At 38.3% G+C, this 21,613-nt stretch overlaps 1 protein-coding gene across 1 annotated transcript in view; it reads right to left on the bottom strand.

The window, feature by feature from the left end:
• DIAPH3 (diaphanous related formin 3) overlaps nucleotides 1-21,613 on the bottom strand; it is a 560,319-nt gene that overhangs the window by 205,717 nt on the left and 332,989 nt on the right. The window contains exons 21-22 of the mRNA XM_075061558.1: nucleotides 10,249-10,488; nucleotides 2,149-2,278 (exon numbers count right to left, since the gene is read on the bottom strand). Coding sequence (XP_074917659.1) covers nucleotides 2,149-2,278; nucleotides 10,249-10,488 — 370 coding nt within the window. The remainder of the gene's footprint in view (nucleotides 1-2,148; nucleotides 2,279-10,248; nucleotides 10,489-21,613) is intronic.

Genomic DNA, 21,613 nt, shown 5'->3' with positions numbered 1-21,613 from the left:
CTAGTATTTACTACTGAGGCTCCTAAAACCATATTTAGGCACTTAAATAAAAATGGCCCAATTTTCAAAGGTGCTAAAAGTCCCCACTGACTTCGTTAAGATGTGCAGGTGCTTAGCACTTTTGAAAAATCATGTAATTTATATTTGGGGGCCCAAATAAAATTTTAGAACCTTAATTATAGACACCCTTATTGGAAAACTTTGGACACTTTCTCTCCCAGAAACTGTACATGTACTCTGAACACTAAGAGATAGCACAATAGCACCACTGGAATTTAACATGAGACCCCCCTATGGAGATAAAAAAGTACTTTAATTACTCAAAACAACCCATTAGTTCCCCAAAATGAATGTATGAACACCATCCAATCCATCTTGGATTCCAAACTGGGAAAACTAGTTCCTCTGGACTGCAGCCAGACTATTGTTCTAGAGTGAAACCATTTGAATGACAGACAATCCAGGTTGAGGACTCTTGATGGCTTTCCCATTGTTATCCTTTCTGGTAGGTGTAAGGATTTCTTGTCCCAGCCCAGGATGGAGGTTATGCTGCAAAAGTGAAGGGTGCTGCACAGGCTGCAATCAAAATGGTATTCACAAAACAGAATGGAGTTTGCAGATTGATATGGATACGTACAGGCACAGAGTAATCCATTACGCTCAGTCTGCTCCTTCTGCTCTTTTCTTTCAGTAATACTGTAATACAATAGTGTGGCTGTGGCTATTTAAACTCCTCTCATAAGACAGAGGCAAATGCAGTCCATAAGCTTGACGAATATGGTCTTTATCACACAAGATTAATTATTTATGTGGCAATAATAAAGTCTGATGAAATATAATAAAAATAACTATTCCAGGTAGTTGCACAATGTACCACAAATATCACCACAATATACTCCAGTTTTCCTATGATGAAAGCATGGATGTTTCCCTAAGAACATGCAACATCACTATTTATTCACAAAAGTAAAGCATGGATAAATTAATAATTCCTCCAGCTACTAGGGACTCAATACTAAAAGTAGCATCATTAATAAATGTATAAATCATTTGTAAAACAAAACATATATAAATACATCTACATTCATAAGTAGTAGTAATGTATGCCAATTGAAACTGAAAATTAAAAATGAATGAGAACAGAAATAGACAGACCGACCGACCACTACTTATGAATGTGGATGTAACTGTATATGTTTTGTCTTACAAATGCTTTATACATTTATTAATGATGCTCCATATATATACACATATAAATATACACAAATACATATATGAATGTAGTTTGGATGTGAGTGACCACTATGTCACCAAGGGGGGGGGGGAAAAAAAAAGTGTGAATCTAGGGATTGTGGCAGGAAAAGCTACATGAGCCATGAGAGGTGTCACTGTGCAAGGCAATATAGTTCCCACCAAATTTATGTAAGCTAGAAAAATTATTAACTGCGACAGTTTGCGTAGCCAATCACTATTTTACTCATAGTGCTTCCTACAGTAGTATGACAATGCTGAGAAGCCTCTCAATTTCTAACTCTGTGCCCAGTAAGTTTAAAGTAGTCATGCTATGTCTTCATATATAGAAGGAACTCTTAACTGAGATAGTATATGTAAAAGTCTTCTGCTGCTTAGATTGAGATGTACAAGATGCTACGCTATACAATGAGGCAGTAAAGTGGAATTTATCTTCCCTGGTTTCCAGTACTTCTATTGCATGAAGAATTTATAGAAAGGAAAGAAAAGAGGAAATTTCTATGATTAATGTTTTTTTGCTTTTATTAAAATGATTACATGATAAACTTTTCAGAACTACTGTGTTAATTTTGGAAAAGTATTGTTTAACTGCAGTTGGTTCTTATGATAAAAAGATCAGAAGATTAAAGTACTTTGAGGTCTGTTCATACAAAATAAAAAATAAAAATCTATAAAGTATAATCTGGAAGCCGTTTTGGGGACTATCTTAGAGCTCTATTTTATTATTAGAGGTAGCAGGCTTATATCTGGAAGTTCAACTGATTGACCTACATAGTATATACATCAGATTATTAAGTGCGACATTTCATGTTAGCTTTAAATTAAAATAAATGTAACTTGTTAGTTACAGACATTAAAGTGCCATAAAAATTAAAATTTTCATTTAATAATACAAACCTTTACTAGCTTTGTCTAAATGCTGCAAATCTTCAGTAAAATTCAGGACATCAGGATACTTCTCTTCACATATTTCAACCAGAAAATGGAGCAAAGTTGTTTTCTGATCTGCTGACTTTGTGTCCTTTAACTAGAGAAGTTAAAAAAAAAAAATAATAATAATATATATATTGGAAACGAGAATGCTTCGAATTATTCAACATACTCTCACAATTGTGAATGTTATGAAGATAAGAGCCAAGCTGTTAAACCAATGCAGCTTATGTAAGCAAAACGTAACATGATTGATTCGCTGTTTTTGTTGATTTATTTTGGTTTATTTTTGGTTAAAATTTAAAGTAGATTCTAAATACTGACCAGTTTCACACTTATCTACTAAATATTTGGTCTTTTTCCAATGAAAAGTAAAGGAGTATGCTAAATTTTGAAACATGAAGCTCAAAAAAATTAAGCTGCATATACATGACTCCAGAAATGCAAGGGATGCAATATATTAAAGCACAAGAATGGTATGCAGTTACGAAGATGTCTGTGCTCTTTTTTAAATGAAAAGAACGAGATTCCAATAACAAACTTATTTCCAATCTTGAACAATTATATATAAAAATACTGTTTCACATTGGCTATTTACATAAGAACATAAGAATGGCCCTACTGGGTCAGACGAAAGGTCCATCTAAGCCCATTATCCTGTCTCCCAACAGTGGCCACTGCCAGGTGCCCCAGAGGGACTGAACAGAACAGGTAATCATCAAGTGATCCATCTCATTGCTCATTCTCAGATTTTGGCAAACAGAGGTTAGGGACACCATTCCTGCCCATCCTGGCTAATAGCCATTGATGGATCTATCCTCCATTAATTTATCTAGTTCTTTTTTGAACTCTGTTATGGTCTTGGCCTTCACAACATGCTCTGACAAGGAGTTCCAGAGGTTGACTGTGCATTGTGTGAAGAAATATTTCCTTTTATTTGTTTTAACCTGCTGCCCATTAATTTCATTTGGTGACCCCTACTTCTTGTGATATGAGAAGTAGTAAACACATCCTTATATACTTTCTCTAAACCAGTCATGATTTTATAGACCTCAATCATATCTCCCCTTATCCGCCTCTTTTCCAAGCTGAAAAGTCCCAGTCTTATTAATCTCTACTCATATGAAACCCATTCCATTACCCTAATAATTTTTGTTGTCCTTTTCTGAAACTTTTCCAATTCCATTACATCTTTTTTGATATGGAGAGACCACATCTGTACACAGTATTCAAGATGTGAGCATATCATGGATTTATACAGAGGCAACATGATATTTTCTGTCTTATTATCTACCCCTTTCTTAATGATTCCCAGTATTCTGTTCAATTTTTTTGACTGCCGCTGCATATTGACTGGATGTTTTCAGAGAATGAGCCACAATGACTCGAAGATCTCTTTCTTGGGTGACAACAGCTAATTTAGACCCCGTTATTTTATATTTATAGTTGGAATTATGTTTTCCAATGTGCATTACTTTGCATTTACCAACATTAAATTTCATGTGCCATTTTGTTGCCCAGTCACCCAGTTTTGAGAGATCCTTTTGTAGCTCTTCGCAGTCTGCCTGGGTCTTAACTCTTTAGTAATTTTGTATCATCTGCAAATTTTGCCACCTCACTGTTTACCTCTTTTCCCAGATCATTTATTAATACATTGAATAGGACTGGTCCCAGAACAGACCCCTGAGGGACACCACTATTTACCTCTCTCCCTTCTGAAAACTGACCGTTTATACCTACCCTTTGTTTTCTATATTTTAACCAGTTACCAATCCATGAGAGAGCCTTCCCTCTTATCCCATGGCAGCTTACTTTGTGTAAGAGCCTTTGGTGAGGGACCTTGTCAAAAGCTTTCTGAAAATCTAAGTACACTATATCCACTGGATCCTCTTGGTCCACATGCTTGTTGACCCCTTCAAAGAATTCTAGTAGATTGGTGAGACATGATTTCCCTTTACTAAAACCATAGTCTTGTTTCACATCACAATCACTTTTGGAATGAGTGGAAATGCATATATCAGATTTGACCCACAGGGTAACAGGGATGCGTCTGTGAGGGAAACCAGGACTGTGACTTGCTCTGGAACAAAACTGATGGCATTTTCTGTTCTGTTCTGCCTTCTGGAAAAAGGGTTACGCTGGCATCCCTTCATGACTGGAATATAAACCTAACAATGTTTTTGTTCAACCACCATTTGTGATCTTCCAGGAACCTTCTGCTAAGATGATTTGAGAGAATTTCTGCAACCCTGTGAGATGAGAGGCCATAAGCAGGATTCCATTTTTGATGCAAAAATTCCAAAACTTGATTGCTTCCTGATACTTTAGGTTGGATCTTGTTTATTCAGGGTTGCCCAGCAGGATTTAGATCACCTGACTCCTGATGTGAGTTATGAAGCCTTGATGCACCCAGTATATGGCTTGAAGCTCTAGAACAGGGGTAGGCAACCTATGGCACGGGTGTCGAAGGCGGCACATGAGCTGATTTTCAGTGGCACGCACGCTGGCTACTGGTCCCGGCCACTGGTCCAGAGAGCTCTGCGTTTTAATTTAATTTTAAATGAAGCTTCTTGAACATTTTAAAAACCTTATTTACTTTACATACAACAATAGTTTAGTTACATATCATAGACTTATAGAAAGAGACCTTCTAAGAATGTTAACATTTATTACTGGCACCAGAAACCTTAAATTAGAGTGAACAGATGAAGACTCGGCACACCACTTCTGAAAGGTTGCCGACCCCTGCTCTGGAATGTTTATCTTCAGAGATGATTTCTCTTCAGTTCATAATGCTTGAATCCAAAAAACTGATATATATACAAATCACACCCTGAGGCAGATACATCCATAGTGGAAGTTTTTGACTGGAGAGGATGAAAGAATAATACTCCCTAATGAGGACAGACCCTTGGAAAGTATGTGAATCAGCAAGTCCAGAGGGGTTTTGATTGGATGGTACACATACTTCAACCATATATCTCTGGTGAAGTCCAGCATGCTAAGTCACCTACATGTAGAATGCCATGTGTCCCAACCACACACAAGATCTCATGTTGTCTTTGGGTGAGATTGCAGACTATTGCATAGGAAAAAGAGGATCCCCCAGTGAACCTGAGGATCACCCCAGTGAACTTGATTCTTTGAACAGGGGATAGAATCAGTTTGTCTTGTTAATTATCAGGTCTTGTTGAGCAAATAGTGAGTGGAGATGTGCTGGATGCTATGTTCTACTTGCTGACTGGAGTTGCTGAGGATCAACTAGTCATGTAAACAGGGGAATACCTGCTTGCTGATTCTTCTGCGGTGAGCCACCACTTCTGTCATGTACTTTGTAAATACTCTTCAGACAGATGACTGACCATAGGAGGGAAAAGTGTATTGGTAGCAGAGGTCTACTACGTGAAACTGAAATATTCTGTGAGTGGGATGGATCACTACATGAAAGCAGGCACCCTGTAAACCAAGAGCAGCATACCAGTCATTGGGATCTAAGGGAGGACTAGAAGGCACAGAAACACTGCAAAAAATGATCTTGATGAAGGTTTTTAGTTTCCACTGGTCTAGAATTAGCTTCAGACCCCCTTTTCTCTTGGATATGGAGCAAGTATTGAGAATAAAAATGTCCTCCCCAGTTTTGAGAACATCCTCTATAACTATGAGACACAGAAGAGTTTGCACCTCTTGCATGCATGCATACTTTGTGAGATGAGTCCCTGAAAAGGGATAGGGGAAAGGTGCATGAGGATAGAGCATAGACTGGAACTGTATCTTAAAATACAGTCCCACAGTGCTTGGGACTCACTCGTCTGTTTATGGTCTTCTAGAACTGAAGAAATGGGACAATCTGTCCCCAAAAGTTGGGGTAGGTCAGAGAGAGAGAGAGAGAGAGAGAGAGGGGCAAGGAAGATCGAGCACAACTGGTCTGCCACTCTTGGGGAAGCAGACATATAGGCTGCTTAGACTGAGGCGAGTGTTGCTGAAATGTGAGGTACAAAGCAGAAGCAGCAGCAGGAGGCTTGTGCTGTCTCTTAGAGGCATGAGGCTGCCTTAGTGGATAGTACAACTGTCTCTGCTGCTGTTATAGCCTGCTACCTTTCCTCCTTGGTTCAGCATATAAAAACATGAGTGAGTAAAGTGTAACCTGAAAGTCTTTAAGGGAACGCAAGATCTCATCATTATTATCTGGAAAGAGATTAGATCCCTCAACTGGCAAATCCTTGATTTGATGCACTTCTGCAGGAATTCCAGAAGACAAGGGCCACAATGACCTCCATAAGTGTCTGCTGCTGCCATCTCTGAGTCTACGAAATCAAAGCAGCTTGGAGGGACATCCTCACTACAAGATGACCTCCCGAGAACCAAGGCTTTGAATTGCTCTTGAGTCATCAAGGAGCTTATCAGAAAATTTAGATATGGAATCCCAAATGATGTATTCATACTGTGAATACATTTTCCTATCATACAAATCCAACTTGTTGGGCACCTTTTCCTTTGGTGAAGCCTTGAAGCAACCCTGCCATCACTCTTAATTAGCTGGAGTAAAGATCAGAGAGCCAGATGTTGGGTGGGACAAGAATTGTACGTATCCATGGGAGGGAACTTGGAAACATTGCTCAGTTGTTTTAGCAGTTGGTGTCAGGAGGCTTGGTCTGCCAAAATACCTTGGTTGTTTCTAACAATGCTTCATTAATAGGCAGAGCAACTCTGGCAGGCACTGGAGTTTGGAGAACAACAAGTACATTCTTTTGTTTTAAACTTCCTGCCTATTAATTTCATTGGGTAACCCATGGTTCTTGTGTTATGTGAAAGGGTAAATAAGCTCTAAAACCTTTTGCAGTCTCCGTTTTCAAAATGTAATAAAGCATTAATCTCATACTGCAGCAATTCGTAAGATTTTGGTTGCTAAAAGCATCCCAGAACTGAAGTTTTTCTGTATCATATATACTCTCCCTATATAGTAGAATTACAACAGCTGGATAGAGCTATGATTGTGGAAACATGACTGTTTAAGATAGCAGCAGCAACAACTTAGGTTTTAAACAATTACCAAACTCAGCATAGATATATGAAAGGTTTTCCAAAACCAAAACTGAGTATCAGACTAAATTTTTTGTATGGAAAGTTTATTTTACTTATTGTAGATGAATGCCTCACATGATTTAATATTAAAAAAACCTGAGACATGCCTGGTTTAGAAAACTTTATATAAAATCAATATAAATGTTTTTAGGACTATACAAAGGTTTTTTTGTTTTATTTTTCTTCTCCAGTTTGGGTTTTTTATTCAGATTAAAAGAAAAATAAAAACTGTCTGTGCATGTTAGCAATTAAACTGTTACAACTAGGAGGAACAGTTTAAAGACATCAAGATTTATGGGATTCTGATGTATAGAATACTTCACCCAGAGGCCCCCAGAAAAATTCTAGCTTTAGAAGGATATGGCAGTTAGTTTCTGCTTGGCTGACACATCATATTCCTAAGCCCACCTAAACCATATGCCTTTCTGCCTTTAGTGTTGGTCACCAGTGAGGATGACAGGAAAAGGTAGTCTCAGACTGCATTTTACAAAAAATACCTGTCATCATGTGGATTCTCTATTGTGTTTAACACTCAAATCCTTAAGATCTTAGAATAATCAGAAAAGGCAGACCTGACTATGATGTAGTTGGCAAGGAGGAGTGCATGACTATTTTTGACAGGCAACTCCAGGTTTCTCTCATTGGCTTCCTTAAATACTACTAAGAAGCAGAGTTCTTTTCAAACTCTAGGGTGACTGCAGGTTCTGTCCTGCGCACTGTACCACAATATTCCAAATAATCCTTAGGGATTCTGTATTTGGGATATATAATACCTCAGGAATAAGGAGCTTCCCATCAACTATAAACTTTTTAATGTTGTTTATAATATATTAGGATCCATGGGAAAGCACTTGTATCTCACTTCCTGGGTAGAACATTCTCCTAACTTTTTCTCCACTATCGAGTCTCCTGCTTGTCTGGACATATAGGCCTCTGGAGATCTCAATCATGAAGTGCAGATTCTCTTCAGCAAAGCTCCATCAGTCTCAAGATCTTCCACCTTCTTCTGGGCTCTAGAATCATCTGAGCAGTTTCCTCTTCAGTAAAATAAACAGGTAGATGAAAGAGTTCACATGAGACTCGTGGGTTATAATGAAAGTCCTTACACAAACTAAGCTACAGGGAAATTGGTAATTAAGCTATAATGTGGATGGAGTTGCACTGTAATTTTGGGATAGTTTAAACGAGGGTTCATTTCAGGCTGCAGACTAATTTCTGGGAAATCAGCACTCAAACATCAACTAATTCATCCCACAACAGATGGTGAACTTTGGAGATCAATAGTAAGTTATATTCACATAAAATATGAACAACACTGCCAGGATTAGACACAAAGAGATGTTAGGAACTGTTAAACATCAGTAATGCAAAAAACAACAAAGAATCGGAGGAGGAACAGTAATTCAATGAAATGGACACTAATGCCTTAAGCCAGGGGTTCTCAAACTGGGGGTTCAGACTTCTCAGGGGGGTCACGAGCTTATTACATGGGGTTCACGAGCTGTCAACCTCCACCTCAAACCCCGCTTTTGCTTCCAGCATTTATAACGGTGTTAAATATATAATTTTTAAAGAGGGGGGGGTCCACACTCAGAGGTTTGCTATGTGAAAGGGGTGACGAGTAAAAAAGTTTGAGAGAGCCATTGCCTTAGGCCTTGTATACAATGGAAAATTACACTGTGGTAACCAACACAACGTTAAACATGATTTAAGTCTTAGGGTAGAGGTACCATGTTTAACATTGCTAACACATTGGGGTTAACTATGACTAGATGACACTAGGCTAACATGCTTATCTACACTCCACATTTAACAACTTGTCAATTAGTATGTATTTTAAAACAACAAAAAATAATATTCCAGTGTAGACAAGGCCTTAAGATAGATTAACAATGGGTGATTTAAAAAGCATGCAAGAGAAGAGAACAGTGATGAAAGAAAAAATGGAAGAAACACTGGAAGCAGAGCGAGAGAGAGAGACAAAGGCCCAAATGTATCCTCCGAGTAACAGAGCCTACTATCAAAGGAGGAGTGCCTTTAAGAGGGCTGATTCGGCATCACAAGCAGCAGGAGTAATACTGAAGAGCCAAGTTATCTCACCTATGGGAAGAAACCATCACATTTTTGAGACGCATCATGTTAAATACCAGACTGAAGCTTAGAAAGGTAAGGAAGATATAACAAACCATTTTTTTTTATCATAAAAATAGTTTTTTTTTCCTCCATGAAGGGTATAAAGTGTTTTGCAGCCTCTTTCTTAGACTTTGCAGTGACATCATACAGGGATTATGAACAGAATGAATTACCCTGGGAGTAATCAGGTTTAGAAAGTAAGTAATTGTGATAGAAACTAATCTGCACTATAAACGTTTTGAGGGTAGGGAACATATTTGTCCTTTAAACTACCTTGCAGGATTGTTGTTTTTTGGGGGAATGGGAGCGTAGGGAGCGGTGGGGAAAATTGTATAAATAAGTAATAATGGACAAGTGATGAAAAACTGGCTAAATAACCAAAGAACAACTTCCATAAAGAAGTTTCATATTGAAAACATATGCAAAAATAAAATGTTTCATAATTATAAGTAAAATATCTCAGAATACAGTAAACTTCAAAAATATTCACACTTTAGACATTATAATGTTAATATAATTACAGTAATATGACCCATACAATATGTAATTTTATTCAGTCTGTTTTACTCTATGACAAAAATAGAAACAAACTTCTTAAAGTGCAAATCAATCTTAACAGACGTAATTCTATCTTATATCTGATGTAAAATAGATTAGTTATGTTTAACTCACACTATCAAGTACTCCTAGAGATGGACTATATGAACTGAAAGGTATAAAAGAACAAACATTTAAAAAAAAATCTAATTATTGGGAAGGGAGGATTCAAACAAGGGATTTAAGTAGTGTCATAATGACAAGAAAAAGTGAATGCATTTTAAGAACTGAGCATGTATAATATTTTAAACTCACTTTACATAGAGAGCTGAGGTTAAATCCAAAGGTCTGTGCATTCCGAGAACCTGCATTCATGTAGTTTCCTATTAGCAACACTAGCTCCAGCAACTTGCGAAAGCTTTTGCTCTTCTTTATCTCTTCACAGGCAGCACTGACAGCCATGATGTCAGGTTTGATGTTGTTCACCTGTTCCTCAAACTGAAGCTTAAAGAGAATAGCACTGAGCCGTGTTTGTAGTCTCTTCACATTGCTCATCTGATTGAAAAGAAAATAGAAGATTTCCTTTAAAATTCATGCTATACTTTCATACTGAACAAATGCATATAATCTGGGATGATTTATTGGTGTGACAGGCTTGAAAAGCAATGTATCTCCTATAACTAATAGCAAAACGGATGAATGAAAGAGGGACTGCAATTGAAATCCCGGCTTGTGGTTGATAATAAACCTGTTTTTCCCCATCATAACAACTAGTATGTATAAGCAATAAAAGATAGTTTTGTCCTATATCAAATTTGTCAATTTGTACATTAAATCCTGTAAAACTAATCCAAGTTTATGACCAAGTGGGAAGTTTGGCCGTTTACCCAGACCAATAAGGAGTTTGATCACCATCTAGCTTGGGTTTCCCTGGGAGCCTTGTGACTGTGCAGGTGGGTCCAGAGCTCTGACCCCAACATCCTGCCAGCAAGCCCTCAAGCCTCATCCAGCTTTACCCAAGCTGGTTACTTCTTCCAGTCTGACCTTATAACCTTTCCAGCCCCAAACTTGTCCTATTGCAGGGACTAGTCTATGGTGGCCACTCAAGTTCCCAGAATACCAGACATTCTTGCAGTTCTGGGAGTGGAGTGGACATGCCCCCACCTGCATGACCTCGTACATGCTGTGAGTGAGGGGTCACTCCGCAAAGGGGACGCCATTTTGAAGAGTACTCTGCCCCCCGCCTCCACTAGCCTGACCATGCACGCAGATCATGCCAGTGGGAGCGGAGCACCAGACCGTTCAAAATGGCATCTGCTGTCTGATAGTGGACAAAACTATGTCCCAGTACCAGATGGAGGACAAATCAAAACCAAAAAAGGACTGTCCAATATAAAACAAGACAAATGGCTTTCATAGACCAGTACCTCTCACTGGACCCTTATAGGGAAAGTGTTAAGTTTGCTGCCTCTAAAAGACAGTAAACACTCCAACCTGTTAGTTTTCTAGACACACACACACACGCACTTTACTGAACTTATATTGATGCTTTACAATGATGATTTATAAAGAAAGTAAATCAAGTTTATTAACAAAAGAACATGGATGAAGTGATACCAAGTAAAAGGGATATAGGAATGGTAACAACAACAACAACAAAATATGCATTTTAAGACTAAAACAATCTACCAAGATGCAGACTTTGTTCTCTCATTCAAGGTCTCCTTTTCAACTTTTACTGGCCAGGATCCATCACAACCACCAAATTGTTTGGTTCCTTTGTCTCCTAAGGTGAAAGGTAAAAATGGAGTGTCTCTGTTCCTTATATCCCCAGAGGATTTGTTCTGGTCTTACAAGTCAGGAAGGCCTGCTGGGGATTCAGTCTCCTGGGTGTCTCCGTGTTGCAGGAGTCATGATAATTTTCTGTGTCTTAAGTTCAGGATCAGGATAACTCCTAGCTGGCTTAGCTTGGAGGCTTTGTTTATTGCTAATCTGTAAACTGGGGGGAACCCACAATCCACTGTCCAAGACAGACCCGTTTACCACCTGTACCTAGGCTAGGCTGACTGGTTTTAAACATGTTGTAGTAAAAGGAGGAACTGATAACTTCACATATAACATTAACACATGCATTTTATAATGATATTTACAACCAGCATGTCATTAGTTTTAACATGATACATCCCAGAATCTCTTTTGGATAAATACCATGACAACAAAATATTGGGCGTAGCGAATTGATTTGATCTGATGGACGCGCACAGTAGTTGCAAAGAAATAAAAAGCAGCTCACATATATTTGTATAGCTCAAGATACATTAAAAAAGCAACTTTCTTTTTCAGGACAAATATTTAAATGTTGGTTTCTGTCAGTGCTTAATGTAACTTGTAAAAAACCCAAGTAATTAGGAAAACATCTTAAACATGGAACACAAATATAAAATTGGCATACATAACTCAGTATATGTACAAACACCAAGTGACAGGTGCAATATAATTAGACAAACAGTATTGTCCTTAGAAAACACTAACAGCTGTATAGTATACACAACACTTTGCTTTCTTCATGTTGTACAGGATGAGGGATTTTAAAGTTATGTTGCAATTTTCCAGCCAGGTCAAACCCCATTGACGTCAGTGAGTTATCTCCAAGGAGGTATTTCCATTATGTCTCATATTCTGATTAATCTATTCTCTCTTCCTATCTGCTCCAATTTCCTGGCCCTGCTATTCACAACCACCATCACCCAACAAAGCTGCCTTACAGACAGTTAGCTGGCAAAGTCTCTTAGGCAAAGCAAGTCCAATGGAGAACAATTCCTGACTCACATAGTGCCTGAAAGTCTGTTTGCTTGGTCATTGCAGATGTCCAGGAATAAATCACCGAAATGTCAAGTTCCAGAAATATTTCAGAAGGGTCTATGAAGGCTCTGGGCTAGGTGCTTCACCCTCCAGCTCCCTTTGGTAGAATAGTTATGGCTCCCAGGAGGCGGCTTATCCTCCAACGTAAGTTGTGTTTAGGTCTCAAGATGGAAGCAGCCCCATGCGCCACTCTCCACTCTATAGGGGATCATCTTTAAACCTTCTTTTCTCTGAACCCAGACATCTTGTCCAAATTCTGTTGCTTCTTCCTGTTTAATATTCTGCAGTCCAATATTTCCTCTGATATTCAAGGCAAAATTCTAGTCAAGCCCCTCGATATCTCAAATTTTGATTAGATGTAACCTCACCCAGTAAAGGCTCCCTGACATCTACACTGCCCCCCTTCTAGCCAGACAAAACCTAGCCACTAAGGGTTTGGCTACATTTGTGAGTTAGTGCACATTAAAGCAGACCCAGGCGCCTTAGCTCACTCCTCGTTCACACTGGCAAGGCACATACAGCGCTCTGACTCCACAGCTAGAGGGATCCTGGTATTCCAACCTTGGTGAGAGGAATAACGTTTGCTGCACCTTGGCGACAACACCCAGGCGTCAGCGTGGACAAGGTGTTGCAGTACTGAGTTCTGATCAGCCTCCAGAAACGTCCCATAATCCCCTTAAGTCAAGTGGCCACTCTTGTCATGGTTTTGAATCACCATAGGAATGCGGATATGCCCTTTGAAAGCTCTGTTTCTGACAGCGGGCTGCTTATCTGCTCCAAGACAAAGCAACCGTTAGAGTGGAATGCTGTGTGTGTCAGAGAGAGAGAGAGAGAGAGAGAGAGGTGGTGGCAGGGAGAGGTCTGCTGCTGTCTGAACTTACAAGACAGCATGCTGCCATGCTCTTAGCCCTCCAAAAACCCACTCTCTCTCCCCCCACATACACACAACACACACCTTGTCACACTCCACCCCACCACCACCCCACTTGAAAAGAATCTTGCAGTCACTTGCATGCTGGAATAGCTGCCCATAATGCACCGCTCCCAATGCCACTGCAAGTGCTGTAAACGTGGCCATGCCAGTGCACTTGAAGCTGTCAGTGTGGACAGACTGCAGTGCTTTCCCTAATGCGCTCCAGAAAGGCTGGTTCTACATCTGCAAGTGTAGCCATGCCCTAAGATATCCACTTTACCTGATCTGACAACATAAACCCTGCCTTCCTCTCCTCAACTGCATCAAGTAAAAGCTTTCTGTCCATGCTTCTGCCTAACTCTGCCCCCTCCCTACTTATGATGTTCCCGCAAACTCCTCTCCACTCCACTTATGGTAACTAACTGCCCCACTGGTTTGCTCCTCTCACTACAATTCTCACGCTTTCTTCCACACCAACTCCTATGTCTGAAACAATCTCCTTCAGCTCATGTTCATGACAATGATTAGCTTCTCTATATTTAAATTTTTCCACACTCCAAATCTTACTGCTCCTGTTGCTGGTAGTTAAAGTCATTATCCATGCTGGCCTGGAGTACAAGATGCTTTAAACTAACACTAACAACTGCACAAAATAACTTTAAGATTTTGTTTCAAACACAATTACTGAAACTCTCAGTTGAACATTGGCTTAATATCCAGTCACAGTATTACCAAAAAAAAAAAAGGTTAGGAGAGATGCTCCACTGATAAGATTCTGATCCTTAAAAAGGAATCCCCATATTTCTTAATGGTTTGAGCTCTAAATAAATGGTTATTTTAGTATTCGTTTAGATTTTGAATAAATTATTCTTCTGTTGACAATCTGAACAGGATACAAAATTTCTGTTCACTTCAATTAAACTTTTCAAGTGAATTGTGATTCAAATCAGATGTATTAGAAGTACAATGCAAGTTTAAATGGAGCTTTTCTATCAAACCTAGAGTAAGCCTAAATAAATCAGAAATTTTCCAGTGATTTCAAAATAAACTGACTTTCTTTTAGCTCAAAGATTTAATACAAAAAATCTACTTAAATTAGCCACATATTTTCATATTATTCATCTTGACTCAGGAAGCAATAGAATGGAGTACTATAAAATCACCAGAACTAACAAACCAATATGTCAGCTCCATTCATTTTAAATAATGTTACAATTCCAGATGCAGTAGAACCCACACATGCAAAACTACTTAATGAACCTCAGATTCTCAAATAACTTAAATTATTTTATGAAAATATCTAAAGGCGACTGTCTAGACCAGTGGTTCTCAAATTTATTTGATCAGATCCCCCTTCTTTGTGTCTGTTACACCCCCTTTTCCCACACACAACTACATATACCACCACCAAGCTCTGAAGGCAGTGCTGCACCGCAGCAGCATAGAAATAAAGGTGGCAATGTGAAAAGTGATATTTGTCAATAACACTTTTCACAGCAGACTTAGCACCCATTTATCCTTGCCTCCTGGATGTACCCGGCCCTTCTGCATGAGCCCCAGCCACCGGAGTGGACAGCTAGAGCTCTTAAAAAAAAAAAAAAAAAAAGCACACAGCTCATGAGTCCCTCAACACATTCCCTAGTCTCCCAAGGGAGGCATGCCCCATAGTTTGAGAACCTCATGTATACACTAAACATTGGCAAAATCCATTTGTTGAAAAATATTTTTGTAGAAATGCACAAAATGTTCTGGAACCATAAATCTATTCTCTGTCCTTTCGAAAAATGTCTCAGTAGATTTTTTCACTTTACAAAATCATCTGCACACAGAAAAAATTCATCCAAGCATGAAAGGTTTTTTTTGCTTGTTTTTAATAATTAACAATCAACAGAAGAAACAGAAGTAACAAATCCCTTTAAAATGGTTCCTTTGTTTGATAAAAAAATAGAATCTCAGACAGAGACCAACACCTACAAAACCTCCACCAAGCATTCTCAAAACTACAATGCCCGCACGAGGAAATTAGGAAACAGATCAACAGAGCCAGACGTGTACCCAGAAGCCTCCTACTACAAGACAAACCCAAGAAAGAAACCAACAGGACTCCACTGGCCATCACATACAGCCCCCAGCTAAAACCCCTCCAACCGCAGTCTCAGGGATCTACAACCCATCTTGGACAATTGATCCCAAACGTTCACAGGTCTTGGTGGCAGGCCAATCCTTTGCCCAAGACAACCGCCAACTGAAACGTATTCTCACCAGCAATCTGCACACCGTACCTAGTACTCTACTCAGGAACCATCCATGCAACAAACCTCGATGCCAACTCTGCCCACTATCTACCACCAGTCACACCCACACTGGACCCTAACCAGATCAGCCACACCATCCACTGGTTTTCAGCCGGTCCACAATGTAATTACGCCTCATCTGCCGCAAACCCTCTGCTATTGTACATCGCAACTGGACAGTCTCGTATGGAAAAAGGATCATTGGACACAAATCAGATTCAGGAATGGCAATATACGAAAACCGTGGAGAGCACGTTCAACTCCCTGTCCACACTTATAGCAGATCGTTAAGCTGACCATCCTGCTGCAAATAAAACTTAGGAAGGTAGACTTCAAAGAAGAATGCTGAGCTACAGTTCATCTGCATTTGACTACCATCACTCAGGATTAAACAAAGACTGGGATGGCTTGCCATTATAGAACAGTTTCTCCGTCCCTTGGTTTTTCACACCTCAACTGCTAGACAGGACCTCATCCTCCACTGTATGAACTAACCTCATTATCTCTTAGCTTGTTTGATATTATATACCTGCCCTGGATTCTCACTAATTGCATCCGACGAAGTGGGTATTCACCCATGAAAGCTCATGCTCCAAAATGTGTGTTAATCTATAAGGTGCCACAGGATTCTTTGCTGCTTTTACAGAATCTTACCTAGTCACTATTGTATATAAATACTACTAAACATACAAACAAAACTCTTCATCTTCAAAGTACGTTAAAAAAAATATTTTGTCATAGGTTTATTTAATTCCAAGACCAGAAAAACCAGTTGTGATCATCTAGTCTGACATCCTGTACAGCACAGGCCAACAGAACGGCCCCCAAAATAATTTTAACAGCATATCTTTTAGAGAAACAGCATTGAATCTTGATTTACAAATTGTCAGTGATGAATAATCCACCATGAAACTTGGAAATTGTTCCAGTGGTTAACTACCCACGCTGTCAAAAATGTATGCCTCATTTCCAGTCTGAATTTATCTAGTTTCAGTTTCCAGCCATTAAAATATGTTACACCTTTCTCTGCTAGATTGACTAACCCATTTTTAACTATTTGTTCCCTATGTAGACACTTACAGAATGTAATCAAATCACCCTTTAATCTTTGATAAGTTTAACAGATTTAGCTCCTTGAGTCTATCATTATATGGCAAATTTTTTTAACGTTCTAATAGTTCCCGTTGCTCTTCTCTGAACTGTCTCTAATTTGTAGGCAGTGTTGTGGCAGCGTCGGTCCCAAAATATAAGAGCTCTGTGTAGCTCAAAAGCTTGTCTCTCTCTCTTACTAACAAAAGTTGGGCCATAAAAGATTATTTCACCCACCTTGTCCTTCTTCAGTTTGACAACATCCTTCTTGAATTGTGGACACCAGAACTGGATGCAGTATTCTAGCAGCAGTTGCAGCAGTGCCAGAGAAAGCGGTAAACTAATCTCTCTGCTTCTACTCAAGATTACCTTGTTTACATATCCCAGCATTGCATTAGCTCTTTTGGCCACAACATCACACAAGGCGCTCATGTTCAAGTGATTATTCACCACAACCGCCAAATCTTTTTCAGCATCACTCCTTCCTAGAACAGAATCCCCGCACTCCTGTAAGTCTGGCCCACATTCTACTTTGTTCCAAGCTCTACACATTTGCATTTAGCCATATTAAAGTGCATATTTATTATCTGCAACCTCTTTACAAAGCAATCTAAATCGCTGTGAATCAGTGACCTGTCCTCTTTGTTATTTACCACTCTCCCAATTTTTGTATCATCTCCAAACTTTATCAGTGATGATTTTGTATTATCTTCCAGGTTATCAATAAAGATCTTAAATAGTATAGGGCCAAGAACTGATATCTGAGGGACCTCGCTGGAAACAGATCCACTTGCTGACTATTCCTCATTTACAATTACATTTTGAGAACAATCGGTTAGCCATTTTTTAATCTATTTAATGTGTGCTATGTTAATTTTATATAGGTCTAGTTTTTAAATCAAAATGCAGTACCAGGTCAAACAGAAGTCTAACTGTATTACATTAACACTATTACTTTTATCAATCAAACCTTTAAATCTCATCAAAGAAGATACCAAGTTAGTTAGATGGGATCTATTTCCATAAGCCCGTATTGATTTGCATTAATTATGTTATCCTCCTCTAATTCTTTATTAATCTAATCCCATATCAGTCACTCCATTATCTTGCCTGGGATGTCAGGCTGACAGGCCTATCATTTCCTGGGTCATCTTATTTACCATTTTAAAAAATTGACACAACATAAGCTTTCTTCCAGTCTTCTGGAACTTCCCCAGTGTGCCAAAACTTATTGAAAATCAACATTAGCAGTCCAGTGAGCTCCTCAGACAGCTCTTTTAAAACTCCTGAATAATAGCTATGTCAACATGCTGATTTAAAAATATCTAATATTGGTAGCTTCTAACATCCTCTAGAGATACCAATGGATTGGAAAGAGTTATCATAATCATATGATGAGACTATATCATCTGTTTTTCCTCAAATACAGCACAGAAATATTTGGTGAACACTTCTGCCTCTTCTCCATTTTTAGTGACTCAAATTTTTTGCATTTTAAACAGTCCTCTGATATACGTAAGTATACTCCCTTTCTGCAAGTGGCAGTGGACAAACCAGGATTACAACGCCATTGTTTTACAGTCCTCTACTCATGCCCCTAAATGAGGTTTTTCTCTTACAATAGTAAAGGAATGCCACACATTACGTGCATGAAAAACTAAAGATTCTAGGAAATGTCTGCTGAGGTAATTGTGTTAAGATACTACCATGACTCGTTGTTTCCAGTATAAATAGCATGTGGTGCCAATTACTATTTCATACTCAATAGTTTAATAAATATATTGTGTAGATAGAGTTATTTCTATTTGTATGCTTGGAAGAAGTTTTAATTAAAAAGTGTGTTAGACACTGTGTGCATTTTTTGTTTTATTTGGTATTTATTGTTCTGTACTTTCATTCATATCAATTGTTCCATGTTATGGCATTTTAACAAGGATATTAAGTTTTAGGTATCATAGTTTTAATTCAATTGTGTTTGTATGGCCCCAGGCAAAACAAAACGCTGTGATAAAATTACTGCAATTGCACATATACCTCACCACTGCCACTACTACCATCAGAACTTCCCATTCAAACTTGATTTTTTTTTCCTTTCTCAAAAAGGGAATTTTAACTTAATTAATTTATGAGAAAAATAAAAGTGATTTAACATTTCTTACACATTATATTTGTAGCTTTATATCTCTTCCCACTACAAAGTTATTCTGACTCCTTCTAATAAAGCAAGTTACCAGAAGCAAGGACATTTAACAGCAACTGAAATTCAAGGAACCTGTCAGGGTTCCCCTTCTCTCCAAACAGAGGAACTTGCACAAGGTCTCCTCAACTTACTTTTAAAAACCATTACAAGCATCACATCTTGGTTAATCTCCCTTTAGGACAGTATAAAAGAATTCCAACCATTATCCCCAATACTCTCTTCCTAAGACATCACTATCCCGGTTTCTAATTAAAAAAAAATCAGCTTTCAGTAATTTTGACTTTTCTTCTTTATTTTTAAATAACTTGACTGTTTGTGGGGGACAATTTCTGGCTTATTTAGTAAATAAAATGGATTTTAAAAAATATTATAAATTTTCCTAAATATAGCAATGCATATGACAAAATATGTCAGAAAATATGTATTTGTTTTATGGATTGAATAATATCTGGTTAAAATGTGGTCTTGGATCTGAAATAAGTTTTATTAACATTTTTAACTGCTACTAAAATCAACATAGTTCTGTTAAAAATCCATCAAAAATGGCAAAAAAATAATCAGCGTGTCTGATAAAGCTACCAATTTAAAGGCTCAATTCTGGAACAGTTGCACAAACAAAATGTCCACTGTCTTCAATGCCTGAAAGATTGGATTATGTGTGTTTATATATAATAGGTGACTCATTCCCCCACTACTTCTGTAAATAAAAAAAATGACCCACTTAATTTCAAGAAAAAGTCTTTTTTCTCTAGTAGTTATATTACGCCTAATTTATTCTATGGCGTCTATCTGTGCAGTAACCGAATACCAATAGGAAACATACTTGCCACAGAGGCAAATCTGGAAAGATTATTCAGTAGACATTCCTCCTATATAATACCTATGTTTATGCCAAAGGCCGCACCTCTTAAATTGTGTATGGTTAAGCAACATTGAAAAGACGTTGAAAAGATGAATTGTGCATGAGCACTGACTTACAGCAGAATTAAGGCTGATGCAATACAACACAGTTCCTTAAATCTGCATTAAAAACTAGCAGACTCACAACAAATTAAACAGTTCTACAATAGAATTCCTAATGTCAGGGGCAAAATCAACCCATCAGAAATGCAGCCACTTATGCTGTTAGGCTACATTGTAATACATTGTTCAAATGATTTTTTCATAGTACAAGCATGTTTTGGACGCAGTACACTTGGTTCTGATTCTGTATGCTTATCTACTAATTATTATAAAAACGATAATTTTAAGTCTGTTTCCCAGACATTAAAATGAATTTTTCAGGACAAGCTAGTGTTCCCCATGCCTAACCCCAATCTTACAATCACTCCAGTCAAATCCTCTCATTTTCCTGAACTCCTTATATCTGCTCCTCAGAAGCAACATCCTCAACTGAACAAGCTGTGAAGGGGTAAGAAGATTGCTAGGTAACCTCCAATTGTGCTAGCTCTGCAATGCATTTCATCTTCACTACAAGATCTATTCACTCATTAGTTCTGAAAACAAGCTCCATGCTTCTCTCCATTCTATCTCCTAACAAACAAAAGTAATAAACAGAGAGAACAAACTGTTTTAGGAACCATGGAGTACGTAATCTCATATGTAAAAATTTATTGAGCATTAAGCAAACCACACCCCACATTTACTTTGGATATTTCCTGCAAAAGTAGGTATGTAGTCAAAATGCATAAATCTGCAGTTTCACTCCATAATCTCTTTCTCCTGTTGAAATAGTGACTTGATAGATAGGCAAGGTACAAGTTTCCTCAGCAGTTAACAAAGAATCTCATACTACTCTTTTTCATTGTCTCCCCATCAACGCCCAGCCTCCAAAATATTCATCAGTTTGTACAGTTTTCGTATGGTTTATTTGGTGAGGGCACAGACAGAAGAATGGATTACAATGTTATAGTTTACACTATCACCGAGTGGCTAGACTAAGTGATATGATTACACAGGTGGAACGTATTTATTTTCATTTATTTTTTTTAAAGGCAGCTTTGTAATATATAGCTGTGTATTCATTACGGTATCTGTGTGCCTATACACTATCCCATAGCCAGATTTCGTCTAGCTGGTTTCCAAGATCCCTCTTTATGATCCCTGGCATATGAGACATACCAAGTACAGTCAGGAGGAGGAGGGGCAGTGCAAATCCCCATGATACTTAATATGGACTATGCCTTAAAGGCACAAATTATCTTCCATATAATACTGTTTTGTGATTCAGCATGGCCAGAGGGCAGCATAAGAGTGTTAGCAGGGGGCCTTATTCCCTGCCAAGGGAGGAAGGTTTGCTTTAGATTAACTAGAACAGCTGTG

This window comes from Chelonoidis abingdonii, chromosome 1, assembly GCF_003597395.2.
Source record: "Chelonoidis abingdonii isolate Lonesome George chromosome 1, CheloAbing_2.0, whole genome shotgun sequence".
Classification (NCBI taxonomy): Eukaryota; Metazoa; Chordata; order Testudines; family Testudinidae; genus Chelonoidis; species Chelonoidis abingdonii.
This window is presented reverse-complemented; position numbering and strand designations above follow the sequence as displayed.